Source organism: Centruroides vittatus, unplaced genomic scaffold (assembly GCF_030686945.1).
Source record: "Centruroides vittatus isolate TY-2023 unplaced genomic scaffold, ASM3068694v2 contig_1, whole genome shotgun sequence".
NCBI classification, from domain to species: domain Eukaryota; kingdom Metazoa; phylum Arthropoda; class Arachnida; order Scorpiones; family Buthidae; genus Centruroides; species Centruroides vittatus.
The window spans coordinates 21,677-36,985 of NW_027120657.1; the positions used below are offsets into that span (position 1 = coordinate 21,677).

The 15,309-nt window shown below is 33.4% G+C and overlaps 1 protein-coding gene and 1 long non-coding RNA gene across 2 annotated transcripts; one reads left to right on the forward strand and one right to left on the reverse strand.

The window, feature by feature from the left end:
• Positions 1 to 737: 737 nt before the first annotated feature.
• Positions 738 to 1,132, reverse strand: LOC136968054 (uncharacterized). The gene is made up of 3 exons (XR_010880050.1): positions 1,089 to 1,132; positions 930 to 985; positions 738 to 814 (listed from the first exon to the last, which is right to left on the reverse strand). It is a non-coding gene; the product is annotated as an uncharacterized lncRNA (long non-coding RNA).
• A 5,618-nt stretch (positions 1,133 to 6,750) lies between these two features.
• LOC136973807 (uncharacterized) lies at positions 6,751 to 8,387 on the forward strand. The gene is made up of 4 exons (XM_067272029.1): positions 6,751 to 6,941; positions 7,036 to 7,491; positions 7,660 to 7,899; positions 8,030 to 8,387. The coding sequence occupies exons 1-4, from the start codon at positions 6,751 to 6,753 to the stop codon at positions 8,385 to 8,387; spliced, it is 1,245 nt and encodes a 414-aa protein (XP_067128130.1).
• The last annotated feature ends 6,922 nt before the right edge of the window (positions 8,388 to 15,309 follow it).

Here is a 15,309-nt window from a genome sequence, read left to right on the forward strand (position 1 = left end):
TTTTAGTTATATAAGAGAAATTTTTTCTCCCATATAAAAAATATTTAGCATATGTATATACATATTTGTATTAATTGTAATTATTTAATAAAAAGTAACTAGAATAAAATTTTTCTTTGTTGACCTAAGTAGGAATTGACTTTAAAAAAATTTTTTTTATATTACTTGTTATAATAATTAATTATATAAAAATTGTGCGCTAAATCTTATGAGAATAATCTCATAACATTTAGTGCTACACACAATGTTTACTTTGTGTTAATGTGTCTTAGTATTTTAAATAACTAAAATAGGACATGTAGGTTATGGACGAATCCTAGTTTTTAATGAATAAATTAATTAAATATACAAGGTACAGATCACAAGGTATTGTATGCCAGATAATTTAAAGGCTGAATTATTGAGGGTCGGATTAACAAGAATCTGGTGTAAGTTATAATAACCTATAACCTACATTTTTTAAATGATAATGTAATAGAATAAGGACACGTTTTTATCCTATTATAAATTGTTTTTAATAAGTAAAAATGGATAAAAATTCAATAGTAATAACTGATATTACTTACATTAACAAACTCATCTATGGTTCCATTTTTTTTCTTATCTAGGAAAAGTGAATACCGACCGCACCCAGAAATTCCATTAATTTCCTATCAACGACAGTTTTCTTATAGTGAAAGTAAAAAAATATGGCAAGTAACAATTTACTTACATCGTGGTCAAGGTCACAAACTTCGTCAAACATTTGTTCTATTGTTAAGTCTTTTGCTCACTCGCTCATAGATTTGTAACAATTTTCAAAGATCTCAAAACTCTAAAAAATTTATTTAGAAACAATTATCAAACGTTTTAAAATTCCAATCCATTAAACAATTAAATATATTTAATATTAATTAATTTATTTTATATACAGTAAAAATTATTCTTACTCTTGTAGAAAAATGTTTTTGAGCACATTCTTTAAGTGAATTTCTATTTCTCAAAGCTGAAAAAACAAAAAAATAAAAAAAATGTTTATAAACATAAGTAAATAGATTTAACCTTACCTAAATTAAATTAATATTCGAAAATATAAATAAAAAGTTTACCACAGTAACGATCCAAATAATTAGTTGGGCATGATAAATGAAAAAATAACTGCTAACACAATGCAGAAATGTAAAAAATAAAAAAAGTAAACACTTATGATTCATTTTGAGAAGCGATTTTCAATTAAGTGATGTGGAAATAAAATACAGGTTTTAAATAGAATGTTTATATGCAATTTATTTATTTATTTATTCCATTTTTTAAAAATAAATCTCGACCAATCAATATCACTTTATCGAAGGTTAACGGGTATAACGACGAGTTTCTTATCATTAAACGAACTAGTTAGCCCAAAACTTCAATTAATGTTAATTCGATTAAAATTAAAATGTTTAAAAAGGTAAGAAAATTTATAAAACAAAACTTATTGTATTCACTGTAAAAACGAAATAATTTCATTATCTTCGTTCTTCGTATACTATTAAAATCATTTTAATTACGAAAAATGATAAATAATAATACCTATTTCAATTAAATAATTAATTACTTGTATAGATATATTATTGATTACTTGTATTTAGTTTTATAAAATGGATTTTAATATATTAATTTTTAAGTTATAAACGAATTTTTTCAGCTGAAAATATTTACGCTATCAGTATATATATAATTTATAATAGAAAAATAAGTTATTAAATTTTAGTATTATTCGTCCTTCTGTTATTTTAACACAGATAAACTTTATAAAATATCTTATCATACATCCAGGCAAATTGTATTTGTGAAGAGTTATGTAAAATTTAAACATTTACTGTAGCTTATATGTATATACAGGCATAAATCTATCGCTAATTTAAAATACGCTAACTCCATTCATACAGAATAATATCTATCTCGTTTATTTATATGAATAAAATATTGTTTTAGATCGTCAAACAATTCTCCGATATTCAATTTCGTATAATTTATTCTTAATATTAATAAATCCGCTAACAATATTTAGTAATAGTTTGATATAAAAGTATTTGAATCCCATAATAAAACTTGTGTTTTGTGGTTGGTTGAAATATTTAGCACTTATAACGCCAGAGCTTAGTTGTTAACCTCGTTGTTGTCCTTTATAATTGGTTAAATCAATAGTACAATCGATGGTAATGGATTTGAGCTGTGATATAAATCTTGTCATTTACCAATGAGAAATCGAGATCTATTGGCATAGTGAAAACCATTAACCGAGAAGATTTGTGTTCTGAGGTTTTAGATACCAGCATATGAAAGACCAGTAGACATTTGACAGATTGTTCTTCTAAGTAGTCACTACGCGTTTTTAATGCATAAAGACTTGTTATAGCTTTTTCTTAATTCCGGAAATGACGTTGATAAATTACTGATACATTTCACGTTTCTTCCTTAATGTATATAAACTTCGTAAATATAAAAAATGTAAATAATAAATTTACTTACATATTTTACTCAATTTTTCTATCAGTTCATGTAATTAATTTTTTAATAAAGTTTTATACAACATTCATTTAAAATGTCTATAAAAAAAATACAAAATGATTTTCTCATACCGTAAAGAATTATAATTGCAAAGATGTTATATAGTTTTTATGGAACAAAATTAATCTATATTTTCCATTGTAGATATTTCTATTAAACACAATATTATATCAAAAATTTAATAAATTTTTTAAAATGTTTATCATAAAAACGTTTTCTTTATTAATAAAGAATAAGGAAAAATAGCCAAGGACATTTTTTATATTTAGATTAAATTTTCCATTTCCTGTTTTAAAATTTCAATTATATTTTTAACTTGATATATTTTCTTTTTTCCTTCTTCTTTATTTGTTACATCTGATACATTTGTTACGTCAGATAAAATATCATATTTGATTCATAATAAATATATTTACTAGCTTATATGTGAGGTTAGCCGATTGGGTGAAAAGATGTCACGACAATCGAGCGGTCAACACTGCCGTGTGGGAGTGGAAGAATTTCACGGAGACAGGTTTTCCATCTCAAAACCGTTTAATAAAATAAAAATTTCTTACAATATTTCCTTGAACAAAGGGGTAACACAGCACAAAGCACGAGAATTAAGTCCAAATAAAGTTCGAATGTTCGAGATTTCTTTTCCTACAGTTCGGCGTGGGCGGTAAAATGATCGTAGACGCCAAGGCGTTGGGCACGACTTCAAATGATTTTTCTCCGAGGAACCCTGGATGGCACTAGGCGACACGACAGAGAGGTTGCTTCCACGATGTCCGAAAAGTTCTCTCCTAATTTTACGGAAGCACACACGTCCAAGATAGGACGAACCAAGAACTTCCTTCTCTTTTTCTTAGGGTTTTTATAACTTTTCTCCGAGTCCCAGATCGAACATTCCGATAGGTCGATGTCGACTTGCCTCTGCTCTCTAATTGGTCCTCCCGCCTTCGTTACGCATTGTAACGAGATCGGAATCCCGGTCGTTGGATGAGTCAACATCGACTGACAATTCGATTCCTACCGAAGATGTTCGATCTAAGTACTCAAATTCATCTATTGTTTTAACCTGAGAAGTCTGACTATCTTGGAAATCTCTACAAACATGCCCTTTTATGGACATAAAACATTCATTTTTCGTTTTCCCTTTTTTTCTTGTTGATGGTTTTTTTCAACATAAACTTATTATAATAATAATTATTATTATTGGCTTCTATCCCATAACAATGAAAAAAAAATTCTTTTCCCCTTTTTGCACAAATTCTAGACCTATTTCCGAAGCTTCACATATATCTAATAGACAAATATAATAACTATATTACTTATTTATTTTACTTTTTGTAATATTTTAAAAAATTACGTTAAAAGTGTTTGAAATGTTCTTAACTTGACAGAAATGGAAAAAAAACTATTTTTATAAATAATTGGATAAAAATAATTCGCTCTTCTTAAACACATCTCGAATATTAAAACTTATTTTCCGTTTATCTGAAATCGTTTTTATAATTTTATCCATAAATTTTCAGTCATAAAATAAAAATTGCAGTTTTATTCTGCATTATAACAAAGTTTTCAGTCCATGCAAAGAATTAGCAAAATTTATGGTAATGAAATTAAATTATGTAACAGTGTATTTTGTTTATTCGTACGTGTCGAAACAATGAAATTGGCGAGACACTTCAAAAAGTAATACTATAATTTTATGTAATACCATTAGTAATTCATGCTTTGATAGGAAGTAACTTTCATTTAGGTAAGTAGTTCGGTTTTAAGAATTAACTTGATGGCCTTAAATATCCATTTTAATACGGTTTCAAATACAGGTTTACAATAATATAAAATAAATAAAATAATTAAGGCTAAGTATTTAGCAATTATTTTACAAAATTATAACAGATTAAAATTTTAAATATGCTAGTTACAATTTATTTCATAAAAATGTAATATTAAAAAGTTTGATTTGTTTTCTATAAATTTATAGACAATGTTAATAAACTTATATTTCATGACCTGACCTAAGAGCCATTTATTTTCGTACAAAATTAATTTTTACATTTCGATTTAAAATGTTGATAATAATGTTTTTAAACAAAATATGCAGGGTCTTTGAAAAAAAATGAATGATACAACATATAACCAGTACATGACTGATGCAAATGAATTGCATCAGTCATGTGTCAAAACGCCTTGCAGCATTGTAAGGCGCTTTCAACGTGTAATTGGTACCAATGGATTGCACATTGAACAAATGTTCTTAATGAAAACCTTTTGCGGGTTTCTATTTTGTGTTTCTTGTTCTTCATGCACCATTTTTTCACCTAGTAAAAAAAATTCGAACTAAATATTTTTTCATTGTCCTTTTCCCCATAATCCATATAACATATATACCAAGTTTCGTCAAAATACGTCCACGAGAACGAGCTCTGGACAGGTCTGAGTAGGGCAACTTTAATTATAACCAGCTTGTATGTAAATTATGCAATTAATATAATAGTATATTAAGGTTTAATGATAAGATGTTCTTAATAAAGCGTGTGCTGCAAATAGAACTGTCCAGTGGCGGACAAGCCGGATACATATTAAAGACCCTTCATCTCAATTTGAATTCTTCGTGGCATTTATCAGCGAGTTCATAACTCTTACTATCAGCTTTGGCTGTTAGTAAAGTATCAATTAGGGATTGAGAGATTACTTGCTATTCCAACAAAACACTAAATTTGGGCTATTAGAAGTTGCAGAAATATGTAGGGAAACAGGCAGTCCGTTTTCCTAGAACGCTATAAGCATATTCGATAAGTTCGACCAATTAATGACTAATTGATACGTCTTGTGGTTTCACTTTCGATGTATTTGTCTTGTAAATCAGTAGTAAAGATATTTTTTACCGCCCTTGAACTCAGAATCAGGACACGTTCACGCGAAAAATAGTATGATCAAGGGTACATCGCAATACCAATTATCTAATAGAATATCTCCCAAAAAATATGAAAAGATATATGGACACTGTTCAGGTGTATGACTCCAAATAATATGGAAAGAGTGACGAAAAGGTTTATGATTTCAGACTACACTATTATCTCTAATATTATATATTTACAATAAGTTTGTGAATCGGATTTTTATTGCACATTTTAGTTATACTGCACGGACTAAAATTTAAACACAACAAAAAGCTTTTATAACATCATCCGGAAAAGACACCTTCCAGCAGTTTCCTGGTGGTTGTTTACTTCCGCCACAAAACTACAGTTCAGAAAACGAATGTTTTTAAATTACATTTTTCATGTAATTAATTTCATGAGATTATGTATTTTTGACTGCTTTTAATCAAGGAAGCTCCCTATAATGCTTTAGTGGTGCAAAGTACTCTGATCCCCGTAAGGAAAAATAATAAACTTTCCTAAATAAAAAATAATAATAATAAATATCTGAACACAAGGAATCCTCGAGAAACAATTTAAGAATTAAATCGACACTCATGAGTTCAATCGTAATGATTTTAATTTTACACAGTGATCAATTACAAACTGCATTCGGCGTAACAAAAACAATGTAAATTTAACTTGTGCATGCATAAGTTAAATCTATATCATATTGGTAGAAGGTAAACTGTTATGCTATTTTTCAAAAGAGAAATAAGAATTGTAAAGTACTATTTTTAGTATCTTAGAGCCGCCGCAAACTACAGGAAGCGAGAGCTAGAGTACTCTCGGTTGCGCTCCCAAGCCCCGCCTTTTTTCCCATGATGATTTTTGCTAGGTAAGCTACTCGAGCACGAAGCGGCCGCAAACTACACAACGTTTGCTCGCGTAAAAATGCTGCATCATGGGAGATTAGCGACTAGTGTTGCCACCATGCCGGTTTTAAATTCAAGATCTGGATTAATTATTAATTTGTCCCGTTTTCGTAGAAATTGTGAAATTATACAAAATAAATTTATAAAAGTATTTGCGAGTATTTTATTTTAACAGTTAAAGACTACCTTCACACCCCCACCCAAACTAATTGCCAAAAAGGGCTCTCTCAATCCAGACAGGGTGAAAAAAGTTAAAAAAAAAACCCAAACTTATCCCACTTACAATGCCTCGGTATAATATCCTAATTTTAAAATGTCCGAGTCAGCAATTTTGAAAAGGTGACAACTTAGCAACATATGTGAACACGTGTTATCGTCCTTTCTCTTTGAGCTAGGCGTGCTGGTAGATCGTTACTTGTTCGACAAATAGTATGGGCGATTGCGAAGTTAAAATAGATTTTTCAGTGTGCGCCATCATAGTAGCGTCGCTGGAAAAACAAAACGAAAACAAACGGCGTAGAAAGCGGGGGCCTACCAGAACATGGATTAAAAGACGAACAGATAAAGGGGCCTTCCTGAATTTAAATCTAGAGTTGAGAGGCGAGGATCCCACTTCATACAGGTATGTTGGCTAACATGGCAATTAACAGGACGTAGGGAGTTTGATGTCCTTTAAAGCACAAATCTAATTAACAAATTGTATGTTTATTTTCCAGGAGGTGGCTGCGACTAACAGAAAGCCAGTTTGAGTATCTTTTACGTAAAATTTCCCCTAGAATTCAGAAACAAAAGACAAAGTTTGGGGAGCCAATATCTCCTGCTGAGAGACTGACCGTTACGCTCCGGTTTCTAGCCACTGGAATTACATTTAGAGATTTATCGTGGGAATTCAGAATTGGCGAAAGAACAATATCATATATAGTCGTGGAAACATGTGCAACTTTGTACGAGACCTTGAAATATATATTTGAAGTGCCAACATCAAAGGAACATTGGATGGCTATTTCCAAGCAGTTTCAAGATCGGTGGAATGTGACCCATTGTTTGGGAGCCATTGATGGAAAGCACATTGTGATGAGGAAGCCCATCAACAGTGGTAGTCATTATCATAATTACAAAGGAACAGAATCAATTGTTCTTTTAGCAGTTGTGGATGCAAATTACATATTTCGGTAAGTTGATATGCAGAAGGTAAGAAACAAGTCTATTCTTGACTTCCAACGCATTGTTAACAATAACACGTATATCAAAATAGAAAACAAGTGATAATAATTAGTAGATTTTTAATCAATTTAATTATACCAAGGGATAAAAGAATTTTCTTTATTTTAATTTTCTAGATATGTTGATGTTGGCACACAAGGTAGGGTCAGTGATGGAGGTGTATGGAACAAATGCAAATTGAAGGAGCTTATTGATGTAAATGCTCTTGACATACCTCCAGCTCATCCGCTTCCAGGTCAAGACATATGCACTCCATATGTCTTCTTAGCCGACGATGCTTTTGGTTTGAAACCATATATCCTCAAACCTTATGGTGGAAATGATTTGACTCTGGAAGAACGGATATGCAATTACAGGTAAGCATTCAGTGGCTAATGCATGCATTATACCAGTAGGAAAAGGTTGATGGTATAAAAATAAAACCTGTAATCTTGGAAAATTGATAGAGCAATAGTTGGATTAAACATATCTTTTAATTGTTTTTAGAATTTCACGTGGCCGCCAAGTAGTGGAGACAGCTTTCGGGATTTTTGCGAACAGACTACGGGTGTTTCTAAATCCCATACTGTTGCAGCCAGACAAAGTGCGCACATTAGTACTTGCTGGTTGTGCGCTTCACAACTTTTTAAGGAGCCATGAAAACACGGTATCATGGCCAGTTGATTATGAGGACAGAGAAGATGTGGAAACAGGTATCACTGTGCCTGGTGCATGGAGGAGTGAGATTCCTGTACAGCCTGGGACAGATATACATCTTCCACAAGTGACCACCACCTACTCCAACTTTTACAGTTCAGAGGCGAAAAGTTGTGAGAAACAACTTCAAAGAATTCTTCATGTCTGATGTCGGTGCCGTTTACTGGCAACATCGTTTTGTGTAGATATTATGTACAATTGAGAGAATTAAACATAATATAATAAAACAAACATTTATTGCTTTAACAATTGGTCCTTGATTGTTTGTAATATTTGAACAAAAGGCCCTGTATTTCATATTTTGCTTCTTCCCGCAAGTCTTCACTAATTTTCATTAAGCTGAGGGCGACGTGGTTACCGAAATTTTGTTCTACACATGCTGGGGGGTTGCTGGGCTTATTTGCCAGGTAGTCTACTGCCCTTTTATACAGCTCAGAATTAAGAGAGGATGACACATGGGATGTCTTCTGTCGCTTTCTTTTATTCTCTTGCCCGCCAACTGTAACTTCATCATCTGTCGGATGGGGACTAGACCACTGGCTGTTTGTCGACGGCATTACTGAATGACTTCCTGAGTTCATTGAGTCATGGCTACTTGCTGGTGTATTTGGCTCCATGCATTGATTTATGGTGAAAGATAGCTCTTGGAACTCACTTGCTTCAGTGCACATCAAGTCTTCTCTTTCTTCTGTAACTATGGGTTGACTACACTTGTTCTGAAATCAAAACCAGCACTGCATTAAGGCACATGCACTACATCTTGTAGTGTATATGTCTAATGACCATGTTAGAATGTGATATTCGTACATCAAATCATCCATAACTGGTACAAGGCGACGATCAGTGTTCTAGGTAAGCAACTATACTGTTGCCACCATCATATCACACATTTACGTAGCCTACATTATGTTCGCACTTACACTTTTAAGGGAGGTGTTGAGGTTGATGGTATCCTCACTTTTGTCTGCCTGCAAGGAGTCCCTCAGTTAATCCATCTGGTTGAAGTGCAGAAATTTGATTCTGTGCACATTATTGATGCCCACTCCAGATGACTTTCATTTTTGCAGCTTTGACAGTTCCCTCTTGTATGCATCCTTCATATTTTTGAATTTTTGGCTAAGGATCTTGTTTGCTGCAAATTATAATGGAAATGTTAAAGTTGTTATTTTCACTTTGCTAGACAATCAGTTTGTTAATTGGGATATGACTAAATAGATTATAGCCTATTACATCATACATGTATATTGGCTATTGTATCATATACGTTTATGTTAGCATGTAATTTGGAAATGCTGCTATCACTGTGACAAACACGCAAGATACAATATAGGCTATAATTTATTTCTGACATCTTCTAAACATAATTGCACTAATTTTAAATTACAGTCTGTTACAAAAGTATAGGAACACCATAAATTTTGTGTTTTCTCAAAATTTATTTTGAAATTATTACTGGAAATATTATTAGTTATTTTTTTATCATTAAATTATTTTATCAGGTTTTTTACATTTCATAAAGCAGCATACATTTTTTTCCCACAAATATTCATTTTTTGATGTGTTACAAAAGTATAGGTACACCACTTAAAAGTCTCTTAAAAATTAATTTATTATAATAATAATTAAAGTTATCACAACTAAGGTGAGATACCATGACAGTTGAAAATGATGACAACTTTTTTGAATGTTATATAAACATTTTCAACAATTCCTCATAGAACTGTACTTCAGGAGCATGAAATACATCAAATTTATTATTTGAGTGGTTCAGGCAAGTCTGAGGCAAATTCCTGCAGCTGTAAATAGATCTACAAATGCTATTTGAAATGTTGTCTAACAAGGTAAAAATTGTGGGCATAAATGTTTAGCATTTAGGAGATGAGAGCCAAGTTTTGAAGCTTATAACTAATAAATACATGTCAACAAGGCAAGCTACTGCTGCTGAATTACCAGTAGATGTATCTCCTGCAACTGTTTGGAGAACTTTAAAAAACAATGACAACGTAAAACATTTTAAAATGAAGTTGAAAGTATCTTTAACTGCCAAACAGAAATCAATGCATTTAAACTGGGCTAAAGACGAGATGGGATGGACTGAATGGCAAGAAATAATGTTTAGTGATGAAAAGAAGTTTAATTTAGATGGCTCTGATACGTTTTCATATTGTTGGAATGGTTTAAGAAGAGAAAGCAGAGTTAAAATAAGCCGGCAACAAGGGGGTGAGTATGTAATGATTTTGAGTGGTTTTAGATGGGGAGGTAAAACTGATTTAATATTTGTTGACAAAAATATGAACTCAAAAAAATATCAAAAATTATTGTATAATAATATGATTACATTTGGTGCATTAATTGCAGGTCATAAATGGAAGTTTCAACAAGCTAATGCTCCCATTCATGCCTCAATGTAAAGAAAATATTCATTTAAAAAGAAAATATTGAAGTAATTGACTGGCCTTCAAGTAGTCCAGATTTAAATCACATAAAAATTTATGGGGGATTTTAGCAGACATTATTTATCAAAAAGGGAAACAATGTGAATGTGTAAATCAAAGATTGCAATGATAGATGCATGGATGAAAATAAAGATGAATAATTAAAACAATTAATAAACTCCATGCCTAACAGAATTTTTCAAGTAATTGTAGCCAATGGAGGTGAAACCCAATATTCAGTGTTAAAAATATATTTAAAAATTAATTTTATGTGATTTTAGAAATTGTACCTATACTTTTATAACAAGTAAAAAACTGAAATAACTTCTATTATATTGCTGTTAAAAAATAAAAAGCTTTGAAAATGATGATATTTTTGTAATTGTTTTAAAACTTATAAAACAGTTTTCTATTAAAAAAATTTAAATAGATTTAAAAAAAACAAAATTTGTGGTGTTCCTATACTTTTGTAACAGACTGTATTGAATTACTAATTGAGCAAATTAGACTAAATTGTATTACTAATATTAGCCCACAACGAATAAAACAGTCTACTTACAAGTGATGTTGATTCCATGATCAGAAGCTAAAAGCTCTCTTAACTGTGTCAGTGTGGAATCCCTCTTGTTTTTTTTGTAATAATCCTCATGACGTGGATTCCACAGATGTATATTGGCTATAGAACAAAGATTTTATTATAACCTATACTTGTAATCAGTCAGTTTTCGTTCCGGACTTTGAAACAGCATGAGAAAAACATGCCTACTAGTTACGCCTAACTAGGCTTAACTAGCCGATAACTATTTATATACAAAGTTTATATTATTTTCTTTTCAATACTGAATGTATTAATCATGTAATTTACTTACATCGATAAAATTCTATAATTTCTTTTTCGACATATGGCATGTTTATACAGTCGTCCATTTTTCCCTGCTCTCTCTTGCTAGCGTAACTGCTCCCGTTGTTGAATTTTGTGAACAGCGAAAGTACTCTCGTATCGCCACTCTAGCAAACGAAAAACCACGTGAGCAAGAAGAGAGGGGCGGAGCCTTTGACGTCATCGGTTGTGCTAGGGCACGTTTGCTAGCATTTTACTCTCGCAAAGTGCTAGTTTGCGGCGGCTCTTAGAAAACCCACTAATTGCGGTCGGTAAAACTTCCGTTAACTTAACGGGTACTTTACGCGGATTCGAGATTAGTTTGCCAGGCCTGGGCTTTTAAGCGTGCACCGAAAAATTAGTACGAATAACGATAAATATCAAGTCAAATCAAAAAGTTCAAATATATTTCATTAGTAACTAGAATTTACTACGTACAAATGTCTATAATCCAAACAAAATTTATTACGAAAATCAACAAGTCAACCCGACAATAAACTCAGCTACTTAGCTTAACTTAATATTAATTCCTTTTTGAAAATTCGACGAATCAAATACTTAGAAACTAAGAACAAAATCTCTTACTAATTAAACGTCTATCCGTCACCTCACTATACAAAGAACCTATTTCCTCAATCCTTTCGATATCGTCAAATCGAACTCCTCTTTAACACCTTGGATCGTCTAATTATCAATCTGGACTTCTATCAGAAAATACTTCGCTTTCGAATTCACCTCGCTCTCAAAATCGCCTCGATTTGGAAATCACCTCCCTCTTCTTCGGTTAACGTACGGGTTTTATACTGTGAGGTGACGTCACACTTCAGCTGAGTTACTCCCCTTATTTACATACTTAGTTGCTAACATTAATTTTTTTTCTGGCAGCTTTAAGTTTCCGACAAAGCTTATAAACCGTTTACAAAGTATTTATCATAATTTTCTGGATGTTAAAACGGTTTATCAAGTATTTCTTTACTAGTGAGTGTGGGGACTCCCCCCTCCATTTTTTTTCTGCGGACCGTTTACTTCCGCTGGGCAGCGCAAGTGCGCAAGATTTTTCCTACGGCGCTTATTTCTCCGTGAGTTGTTTTATCTTTTTTTTTTCGTTACTAACAAGAGAGTGGTGGGGAACCTTTATCCTAAATAAACATAAGCCCCAAACAAAATATAATAAAACGGAAAAATAATAATAAAATAAAAATAACGCTCGGACTCAGTTCCTTACACTCCTTCCCCTTTAAATAAAGAGAAATTTATTTCTCTTACTTTTATTCCAAATCCAACTCTGCTTCCAATTGCGCCTTTCTTATACAGATGCTGCCAGAATCACAACCAAATCATCCCATACAAAGTTTAATTTTGTTTTCCTTTACTTAAGTGAGAGCAACTCGTTGATCACTTAAAACTATCTTAATTTTTTACTTTACACTTTGGGGAATGTTGACATAGATTCTCACGCGATCCAAGGTTGCTGATTATTGTTCACGTTATTTCAATCTGCGTGACTAGGGAGCACTTTAATCCCAAACTTTTTTCCTATTGTTATAGCGTTTTTTCCTTCTGATATGGACTGACGGTCAGTTCAGTTAGTGGTTACTAGTTTTAGTTATTGTCAGTAATTAAGTCCGTCATGTCATCAGGAAAAATTTACTTTTTTTTTTTTATAATCCCCCAAACCAAAATTCCTTTCCCTCTCTAGGGTTTCCTTGGATTTACATTGGGTGGTCGAACGACCGCCTGAAAGAAAATTTTATATTCACCTATTGGTTTCCTTCTCTATCTTTTAGACCTCTTTTTCATGCCGGCAAGTTGACGGTAATCCACTCGTTGAACTGGACGAAGTCGTCGATGGATGATTCCGGACGTGCGGACTCTTGCTTGAGGTGGTGAAATAGCGGAAAGATCCCTTGTCGGCGATCCCCTGTTGCTCCTATCTGTCGTTGCTAGGGGTGACTGACGTCTTGCTGGTGATCCCCCGTTGCCCCTACCTGTCGTTGGTAGGGGTGGTTGCGTGCTTCCCCTCGGGAATAAGTTATATCTTTTGAGGTTAGCAATATGCTGTCGTCCAAAACTGGTCTTAGTATGGAGATCTTGTACTTCGTATACGACCGGTGATATCACTTTGGAGACTTCATAGGGCCCGGACCACTTGGGTGCTAATTTTGCACTATATCTGCGACTAGAGGAGGAGATTGGATGAGTTTTTATAACAACTAAAGAACCCACCTTGAGTATATCTGGTCGCCTTCTTAAATTATACGCCCTCTGTTGCTTTTGTTGGGCCATTCTTACGTTAGTTCGGGCTTGTTTCTGGATCTTTTGTAGTTCCACCCATTTCTCTGTAACTGTCGTGGGACTCTGTGGATAGTTCGTTAATCGGTCCCAGGGAAGTGCAATTTCCCTTCCAAGGTGTAATCGGGCTGGTGTATATTTAGTTGAGTCTTGTATTGACGTCCTCAACGCTAGAGCCAGTTCCGATATATGAATATCCCATTCGCGATGATTACGCTCTATGTATGCAGCGATCATCCTTCCGATCGTTCTATTCACTCTTTCTGTGAAATTAGATTGCGGGTGGTAAGGTGTGGTCAGGATATGTCGTATCCCAGTGCGATTGCATACTTCCGCCATGAGGTGAGAAATGAATTGTGGTCCATTATCTGAAATCAAAGTCTTAGGCATGCCATACCTACAAAAGTATTCGTTATACATACAATTAACAACCTTTTCTGCGGTAATTTTTCGCAGTGGGAAAATTTCTACCCATTTACTGAAGTAATCAGTCATTACTAATAGATAGTGGTTACCTTTATTGGACCGCGGATATGGTCCCATTGTGTCGACTCCAATTTTCTCCCCGGGTTCAGTTAATTCGGGGACTTGCATAAGTCCCTTTTTCTTTGGCTAAACTTAGTCACTTGACACGTATGGCATCCTAGTACATATTCTTTTATATCTTGGCGCATTCCGGGCCAATAGCAGCGTTGCTGGACCTTTCTCGTAGTTTTTCTTACACCCAAGTGGCCGGCAGTTGGATGATCATGTAGTTCCTTTAGAACTTCTTGTCTTAAGTCTCGTGGAATGACGGGACGAAAACTTCCTGTATCTTCTGGCTTTCTGCTATAATATAGGGTTTTATTTATTAGTCGGTAATGTGCCGACTTACCTATTATCTTAGAGGAAAGAGTAGGGTCCTCTGGTAAATCCCCTGTGGCCAAGTATTGGTAGAGTCCGCTGCATTCTATATCATTTTCTTGGGCGGTGATTAAATGTTGTTCCTTCTCAAAGGTTGTTACCGCTAACAGTTTGGCGGTTAAGTCCGTCTCTTCGATTTGATGAGGACTTTCCACAGGTCGTCGGGATAACGCATCAGGTAGTTGATTGTTCTTTCCTCTCCTATGCTGTATTTGAAAATTGAAGTTTTGTAATCTCAAAGTCCATCTTATCAACCTACCTGATAACGTCTTTGAGCTGTTTAGCCAGCGTAGGACTGAATGGTCTGTAACAACAGTGAATTCAGTTCCATCCAGGTAAATTTTAAATTTTTCTATATCCCACACTACTGCTAGGCATTCGAGTTCTGTGGCCGTGTAGTTTCGTTCGGCTGAATTTAACGTTCTGCTTGCGTATGCAACTACTTTGTCCTGGCACAACACTGCTCCTAAACCTACTGTACTAGCATCTGTGTACAAAGTGTACGGTACACCGGGTCTTGGTAGCTGTAACATAGGTGCAGTAATTAACTTACTTTTTAA

Excerpts from the sequence above, each read along its gene's own strand:
- LOC136973807 (XM_067272029.1), top strand. The coding sequence starts at position 6,751 with ATGGGCGATTGCGAAGTTAAAATAGATTTTTCAGTGTGCGCCATCATA. Across the intron at positions 7,492-7,659 it reads GATGCAAATTACATATTTCG|ATATGTTGATGTTGGCACAC; the intron begins GTAAGTTGATAT and ends TTAATTTTCTAG. Across the intron at positions 7,900-8,029 it reads GAACGGATATGCAATTACAG|AATTTCACGTGGCCGCCAAG; the intron begins GTAAGCATTCAG and ends AATTGTTTTTAG.